This window comes from Ictalurus furcatus, chromosome 24 (genome assembly GCF_023375685.1).
Source record: "Ictalurus furcatus strain D&B chromosome 24, Billie_1.0, whole genome shotgun sequence".
NCBI lineage: Eukaryota > Metazoa > Chordata > Actinopteri > Siluriformes > Ictaluridae > Ictalurus > Ictalurus furcatus.
This window is the reverse complement of record NC_071278.1, coordinates 17,914,082-17,923,229: the sequence shown is the minus strand read 5'-3', so window position 1 is coordinate 17,923,229 and position 9,148 is coordinate 17,914,082. Positions and strand designations below refer to the sequence as shown.

The 9,148-nt window shown below is 38.8% G+C and overlaps 1 protein-coding gene across 1 annotated transcript; it reads left to right on the top strand.

Annotated features, from left to right (window-relative positions):
• The first annotated feature begins 4,989 nt into the window (after window positions 1-4,989).
• On the top strand, window positions 4,990-8,342 carry sem1 (SEM1 26S proteasome subunit). Its single transcript, XM_053613340.1, has 3 exons — window positions 4,990-5,149; window positions 6,961-7,054; window positions 8,188-8,342. The coding sequence occupies exons 1-3, from the start codon at window positions 5,074-5,076 to the stop codon at window positions 8,228-8,230; spliced, it is 213 nt and encodes a 70-aa protein (XP_053469315.1). The 5' UTR covers window positions 4,990-5,073; the 3' UTR covers window positions 8,231-8,342.
• Window positions 8,343-9,148: the final 806 nt, after the last annotated feature.

Sequence of the window (9,148 nt, the reverse complement as noted above, 5' to 3'; positions counted from 1 at the left end):
TTTCATTTCTCCCTCGCTGATAGTATTTATCAGCAAAATCCTGATAAAAACAAAAAAATGCAACTTAAGCTTGAGCATGAGTAAGCCACAGAGGTGAACAGGATTACAGGGGCCGGCCAGGACAGACATTAGATTGTATGGACATAAAGGGCCATTAGAGTGTTGGCAAACTGTACCTCGAGCCCCAGATGACAGGGCTTTTCAAGACAGACAGATGAAAAATATGAAGCTAAAATTCCTCATGACAGACAGTTGAATTAGTTGGTTGTGGGCTGGAGAGGAAAAAAAATTAGGAAGCTTTGTTGTGTGTATTTTTTCCACATGTTCATGTGGCTTTGACTGTGTTATTACCTCATTTGATCAACAACATACTTTTTCAAAAAGCACAAACCTGGACCCTCATTACAAAGATTCATCACAAAAGACCTAGTGATTCTAGGCTTAGTGGCTACATGGATTTAAATTTAATACCCAAACTTGACAGATATACTATATACAAGAAGGGACTCATCAGCTTCTGCGGGATAATTTGTTGAAGTGAATCATATTAATTTGACAGCTTGGTCTATAATAATTGCTCTAAAACCCAAGGATGTTTTTGGAACAACATATGCAACAATATAATATGAAAGGAATAAAACACGATGGGACATGCTGTTATAGAAAAAAGTAATCAGTGATGGTGTGGTGTTATGTGAGAAGACATTTATATTATTTATTATTTATTTTCCAGCAGCTTCCAAAATGTTTCATATTTTTTATACCACAGTGATTTGCCAATGATGATTTTTATTTTTATTTTTTATAACTTATTAATGAACATATCATATCTTAACCATTTATTGTTACATTTAACAATTGCATGTCACTATGATGTCTATAAGTAAGTCAAAACTAGTCCTCAATGATCTCATTCTAATAAATGTGCGGTAATAATATTATAAAATTCACAGCCAGTACCTCCACGCCATGATATGGAGATGCTTTAAAAGTCAGCTTTTCCAGAGTTGTCTCGATTGGCATTCTCCTATATAGGCTGAACGAGACAGAGTGATTATCTTATCGAGGGCCCTCAGACAGGTAGATAGCCGCATATTCTGGTGTGTTGTCACTTTCCTTGGCAGAGCAGGAGCCATGTCACTAATCTGCTGCAGGGATCAGTCAGATGGGGGCTAGAAGTGATGATGGCTCTGCTCACCCACCTTTTCTCCATCTCATATCCCTCACCCCCACCCCACCTCCATCCAAACTGCACTCTCTTGCTCGTCTTAGCACCCCTCAGGCCAAAATGTGATCTCTGTCCTGATAAAGGTCGGTGGAACTGAGACTGCCAGACTGGCCGGGCTGGGTCGGAGCCTCTATGAGGACTCAGTGCTATACTGTCCTGGAGGGGCCGATGAATGGCATTCTCACATGTGAAGAAAGGCTGGGAGTCAGACTGGGCAGCCCTGCTGTCTGCCCCCCTCCCTACCCCAGGAGACTCTAGGCGCCATGGTGTAACTGCAGTCTCAGGTATGCTCAGCGGACATCGAGCGACATTCCCAAGCCCATGCCTTACACTGTGTCTAAGGATCCTTCCAGTCTTGTCAACTGTATGTAATTAGTGTGAACAATCAGTTGGCCTCACTCGAAAAAGGCATCTGCATGTTCTCTCATAAATAAACTGCTTTCTCTTACTTAAACAAAGCAGATTGATCTGTTTAAACCATTATGCTAACATCATCCTTTTCTGTATAGTCTTTTTGTGTAAGTACTTAAGATGATTACTAAATAGTTTTGAGAATAGAATAAGTGAGTAAGATCTTAGTTGAGGTTTTCACCGTCTGTCAGCAAATGGGAGCCACGGGGCAATTTTCATTGTGGTGCATGTGGTTTTGTGGTGTATGTGCTGTCATTTATCTACACTGCAGCATAGAGGCCTACCCACCAGTCGCTGTCAGTTCATTACTTGAACATGCCACATGGATCACAATGTAATTTGTACTTTATTGAAAAATGTGTTCCCTAATTGAGGCGTTTTTAATTCATGTAAATAGTTTTATTTTACATTTTGCCACCAGTGTTACTTAAAAGATCTCCTTTGTCTCAATATATACTTGTTCTACTTGCTTAAGGGCACTGCTGAATGCTTGGTCTATGCATTCTCATCTAAGTCATATATGCAATTAGTCATGTGTAAGTTCAACTTAAAACTAAATATTTACCACAGAGTAAGCAAACTGAGAACTGTACTCTACACTTGCCAAGGAGATACATGGATGTTTTGCATTGACAATGTGGCATTACTAGGGTAAAGAAAGTGATTATTGTATTTTTAATAACACAAATTCTGACATCTTCTTTGGGACTATAGGTTGCAAACAAGATATAATCTTGATCACTTAGCAGTGATAATAAATAAATAAATAAATAAATAAATAAATTTTAATAAATTAATAATTAAAAAATAAATCTAACATTCATTCATTCATTCATTCATTCATTTATCATTAGTAACCACATTATTTTGGTCAGGGTTGTGGTGGATCTAGAGACTATCCTGGGAACACTGGTTGTTGAGCAGGAATACACCCTGAATGTGACGCCAGTCCATCACAGGGCACCATGCACATTCACTCCTAGGATGCAATTTAGCATAGGCACGATATTAAAGCCTCATGTTTTTATGAGGTAGGATGAAACTGGAAAATTCAGAAGAAACCCACACAGGCACAGGAAGATCATGAAAAGCTCATGATAGAACTGTGAACCCTGGAGTGTGCAATAGCAATAGTACAGTCAAAGTATTAGAACGACAAGGCCAATTCTTTTGTTTTTGCCATACACTGAAGACATTTGTGTTTGAGAACAAAAGACGAATATGAGACAATAGATTGGAATTTCAGCTTTCATTTCCTGATATTTATATCTAGACGTATTAAACAATGAATATGACACCTTTTGTATGATCCCATGCATTTTTCAAGTGATCAAAAGTATTGGAAAATGTGACTGACAGTTTTCTTGTTGCTCACGTGTCCCAGCTCTGAATGTCTACTTTTGGTTTGAATCCTGGGTTTCACCTGTGAAGACTACATTTGTTGTTAAAAAGGATAAACCAACATGAAGATCAGAGAGCTGTCTTTGGGAGAAAGGCAAGCCAATGTGAAGCTGAAAAAAAGGGGAAAAATCCATCAGACCCATTGGACATAACTGGGCATAGCCAATACAACAATTTGAAATGTCCTGAAAATGAAAGAAACCAGTGGCATACTAAAAACCAGACATCAAACAGGTTGGCCAAGGAAACAACGGCACTTGATGAGAGAAACATTGTGAGAGCTGTGAAGAAAAACCCCAAAACAACAGTCAGTGATGTCAACAACAACCTCCACAGGGCATGGGTGAAGATATCACAATCTACCATTTAAAGAAGTCTTTCAAGAGCAGAAATGCAGAGGCCATAGCACAAGATGCAAACCATTAATCAGCAGTAAGAATCAAAAGGCCAGACTGGAAATTGCAAAGAAATACAGAGATGAGCCACAAAAGTTCTGGAACAGAGTTTTTTGGACTGATGACACAAGATTAACCTCTGCCAAAGTGATGGAAAGGCCAAAGTGTGAAGAAAGAAAGGATCTGCTTATGATCCAAAACATACAAGCTTTGTTCAACCACAGTGAAGGTAGTGTCATGGCTTGGGTTGAATGGCTGTGTCAGTTTCTGACCACAGGGCTGTTGCTGGAAGGACATTTTAAAAATTTCTTTGCCTAATACAACTCTTACCACTGGCATACACATTACCATGTCAGTGTTAATCCTCTGTCGTGAATGACTTTTATATATCCATCCATCCATCCATCTTCTATACTCCTTATCCTTTTCTTCAGGGTCACAGGGAACCTGGAGCCTATCCCAGGGAGCATCGGGCACAAGGCGGGGTACACCCTAGACAGGGTGCCAATCCACCGCAGGGCACAATCACATACACATTCACACACCCATTCATACACTACGGACACTTTGGACATGGCAATCAGCCTACCATGCATGTCTTTGGACTGGGGGAGTACCCGGAGGAAACGCCCGCAGCACGGGGAGAACATGCAAACTCCGCACACACATGGCCACGGTGGGAATCGAATCCCTGACCCTGGAGGTGTGAGGCAAATGTGCTAACCACTAAGCCCCCGTGCACCCACTTTTATATATATATATATATATATATATATATATTATTTGGCCAGCAGTGGTCTTTCCACTGATGGATGCATAGCAGCAGATGGACTACACTCTTATAGTAAATATACAAAGTGCACCTATGTAGTTATACCTGATAAAATGTGTAATGAATAAAGATACAAGACAGGTGTACTGTGTATCAAATAAACAGTCAACTAAGTGTATACACTCTTTTTTCTGGCTAAATAAAATTTATAAAATTGTTAGTGCATCATTGGTTTTGACTTTTCTGTTTAGTCAAGTGGGTGTTTAGTGTAATTATTATTGTTTATATAACTTGTATACATTGAAGCAAAATGCTTTTTCTTCAGGACCATGGTCTAGCATGTAACAATACAGCAGCATTGTACACAGAACTACATGAAAATGAAATCACAGTGTGAGATGAGTGCAAAACATATGCAACTAGACAGGACAACAACAGTTTTGGATAGAAGAAACCAGAGCAAATTATAGGGAATAGGAAGTAGGGCACAATTTCAGATAGAGTGTTGCCTAAATGACACTAGCAAATACATTTACCACCATTTAAATCATTGAGCCGTAACAACTTAAATGTACAGACATCATTTTAGGTGCTTTTCTTGTATGTTTTAGATTGTGGATACGCCCACTTTTTTTTATTTCTCACTTAAACATTGAACAAAGAGAGATAAACTGAGAAAGAGGAACATTTTCTCTCCACAGAAACCATGGGGGCGCAAACTTTTGTAAACATATCGGCGCCATGTTTTAGAGGCGGAACTAACGCCTCTTGGAACATGCGCGTACGCACAAAAAACGCGCACGCGCCATCGCTATTCCTAAGGTTCTCTCGTGTTGAGGTTCATAGTGAAAAGCTAGCTAGCTGTCATGTCTGAGAAGAAACAAACTGTAGACTTGGGCTTGTTGGAAGAAGATGATGAGTTTGAGGAATTTCCAGCCGAAGGTGGGTGAATTTCAGAAATGTGTGTGATTTGGACGACGAGGAAAAAAAAAGAAATATTTGACGGTGTGACGGCACAGTGACTCAGCGAGCAGCTAGCTGTGCTAACGCTAGCTGTGTGCTTGCTTTGTTAGCTAGCAAGCTAACTAACGTATGTTTGTTTTTATTTTTACATTTTAGGAGTAATGTGTTATAACACGCTCTGTAGGACGTCTAAATACATGCCACAATAGTCTGAAATTACGAAAGGATCACATAAATGTAAAGTTAGTTCATGTTTGATAGCTCCCCAGCTGGATACCTACATATCCAACAAACTGTCTTGGTTATATATATATACTGCTAAATAGTGTGTCTCTCTATATATATCACATCAGCAGTACACTTTATTACTGTGGTATGCGATTTGGGACGTAGCCACTCTAGTACTTAATATGAGCACCACTAATAGCTTTCAGTCATTTCGCTACCATCTAATCAAACGCAATTTGATAATGATCTATCTAGCTACACTCTGGATAAATCAGGAAATAACTGCTCTAAATAAGCAGCTTTCACTCTTGCTGTGATCATATTGAATGTTTATTCTCTCCTGTCTGTTACAGAATTACAGTAATTTACTGCGTATATTAGCATGATGCTTACAACCTTCTTATTTCAGTAAAAGTGGGCCACAAACACGTTTGAGATTTGTCCACAGTGTCGTTAGAGTAAAACAGTTGAGTGCGGTGGAGGTGCTCATCTGAGGCAGTGGTGCCAAGTGTTTTCAGGGGAAAGTAGCTAATGCTTGACCCAGACAGACGGCAGAAGTCAGCAGATGACGTCAGTGGGTGATTTGCATATTCATCGAATCGTAATGATCATTTGCATATCAAACACTTACAGTACGTGAATGAGGAGGATTTTCTGGACACAGTGAACAGAATAGCGTTTTATCATAATAGAAAATAACAGATGGGTTTTATTTCTTATAGAAAGAAGTCGTCTTTGGTCACTGCACTGTAAATGCCATAAACTATTCACATATTTACAAAACACTAGCGTTTCTGTCAAGAACAGTCAAAATGGAACAAATGAGTAATTGGAAAACAGACAGGAAGGACAAGGTTACATATGGAGTTACTCACATTTATTATCTGTAAATATAACCAAAAAGAGAGAGTAAAATGAAGAACAGACAAGTGTGTGGGTGGACAAACAGTGCTTAGTGATTGGGGACAATGGAGATTGGAGATTAGTGATTGGGGACAATGGAGATTAGTGATTGGGGACAATGGAGATTAGTGATTGGGGACAATGGAGATTAGAGATCGGGGACAATGGAGATTAGTGATCGGGGATAATGAATATCAGTGTTGGTCAGTGATTGGTTGTTGGGAACATAGCCAGCTGCAAGTGCCACTCAGTCATATTTTATACACTGGTGGTGAGTCGACCGAACTCGTATGACCAGCAGCTATCATGTGAGCTGGAAAGCCATATGTAGCGCAGAATGCTTGCTAAGCGTCAAGAGGCTTTAGAAAAGAAATTTGCTAAAGGACTCCAAAAAGTCATCAGATTTTCTGAAAGTCACTAAATTGGCATAACTGGTCTGAGTTCGTGTACTTGTGTATAACATGCATCTGTAAAACAAAACAAAAAATACAGGAAACTGTTCAAAAGCCAAATCACTGGTTGCTCACATTAAACTTGATGTTTAGGTATAGCAAATCTTCACAATACTTATAAACCTTGTTATAATAATAATTAGATAGTAAAGTATCTGGCTACTGTTTGGTAGTGCTTTGTCAGTAAAATGTGTGTTTGATTCTCAGATTGGACAGGCCTGGATGAAGATGAGGACGCTCACGTGTGGGAAGATAACTGGGACGACGATAACGTAGAGGATGACTTCTCCAATCAGCTGAGGTACGATGTTATCTTCTAGCAAGCACCTCTTTCTTCTTTTTTTTAGGTTTATTTGTTTCCCAACTCTGCAATTCTGCAAATCTGTTTCCCAATTCTGCAGTGCATTGTGAAATTGATCTTCTGTATTTTTTTTTTACCTTTACCTGTCTAAAAAGATGAAGAAAAAGATGTGATGTGTATATACTGGCTGATTGTGAACAACCTATATGTCTTAGAGCCTGTAAACTGGCAAACGTTAGAACAGCACACACACTGGGCTATATGTGAGCTATTTATGCTATATTCAGGGATAATCCGTAGCCTATACAAAAATCATCCTATGGTCTTAAACAGTCTAGGTTATGTGAAAAAAAAACAAAAACAACAACTGTGTGGATCTTTAAATAGAAAGCATGAGGGTGGCTGACCTGAGCAGGCAGAGCAGCATTTACATTTATTCATTTAACAATGAATTACAAATGAGGAAATGCAAGCAAAGCAATATATCAGGCAGAGGAAAAAGTAGTGCTGTCATGCAAAATTGGTAATTGAGTTCTAGAGAAGCAAAGTGCACAGAGTAGAGGTGTAAGAGCCAGTGTAAGTGCAGATTTATTTATTTTTTAAGGGGGGTGTGCAGGGGACAAGTTCTGGGTTAGTTAAATATTCACAGAAGAGGCGGGTCTTTAGCAGTTTTTTGAAGATGATGACTGATTCTGCCTTCCAGCTTGAGGTCGGAAGTTTATTCTACCGCTGAGGGACAGTCAGTTTGAATGTTCTGGAAAGGGACCTCATGCCTCGCTGAGTAGGCATTACCAGCATCGGTCGTTAACTTTATTACTATTCTGTCAGTTTGTGTTGTAATAAATGGTTCAACTGTCTCTCCTTGACCCTGTAGTTGTTTGGTTAAATTTTGTTTGCCCATTGTTTGCTGAGATGGAAACAGTTTCACTTTTTTATTTAAGGTGGAAAAAAAAAAGAAACGTATCCGTTACTGGTTTGCAGTAGGTTTAAAACAGTTTTTCCATCAGACATGAATTGTTTTATGTCTTATGTGCATGTGAATCAGAAGTGATGGTATCCTTTTGTGTGTTTGTGGATTTATTCAGTTGTATTTTGTAATTTAATTTCATTTTCCGTATGAATTCTTTTGGCAGAGCTGAACTCGAGAAGCACGGATACAAGATGGAGACATCGTAACATTGACCATTGGCCATCAGGAAAATGGAATAGAATTCGTTTTTGTTTTTTAATTTTGTGCTCCCAAACTGTTTGTGTTAATAGTTGTTATATTAAAGCTGTTCTCTTCCTATCTGGTTTTAGTTTAATTCTTGTGATGTATTTCTGATGTATTTTTGTACAGGTGCTTTACAGCCACTTGAAATATTTTTTTAAGCGTGTTGTAAACGCGTTCAAGCCGCATTTTCAGGAAAAACCTTCACATGGACGGGGGGGGGGGGGGAGAAGACTGCCTGGAGCAGTTGTGAGGTTCTTGTACTCTAGGAAAGCATCTTCAAATTCAGTAGTAGTCAAAATGCAATATTAGTCGAATCCTGCTGTCGATATTAAAACAGATATTAACAGTAAAATGTTTTATCATCTCTGTGATTTGACTACAGTAGACAAATATCAGTGGCTAAATCTCAAATGTTCATGTTCGATGCAAGTATTGTTCTTGCTAATAAAGCATTCATTACACAGTAATGGTGGCGGTTTCGACTCCTATCCTCAGAAGAGGCTGAAAAGCTTGTCAAGATAAAAAAAAAAAAAAAATTTAAAGTACAAGTGGAGTGCAGCTGGGAAATGTGTTTTTCAGGTTAAATGACTGTGATTCATTGGGATGTGGTGCTTAAGCATATGTGCAAACATCTAAGGTTTTGCTATAGCATTTACTATTTTTACAATGTGGGAGACACCTGAAAACTTCACTTCACTGCATTTACAGCTTAAACAGCAGTCAGACCAAACAAGTAAAATAAATTTCATGTGGCAGAAAAGACTGTTAACTGAAGAGGAAAGAACACAGGACATGAAAGACTCTGTTACTTATGGTAGTGATTTTTCGTATTTTTTTTTTAGCATCTGTAAAACAAGAAGGAGGGTTTCTTTTGGTCAATA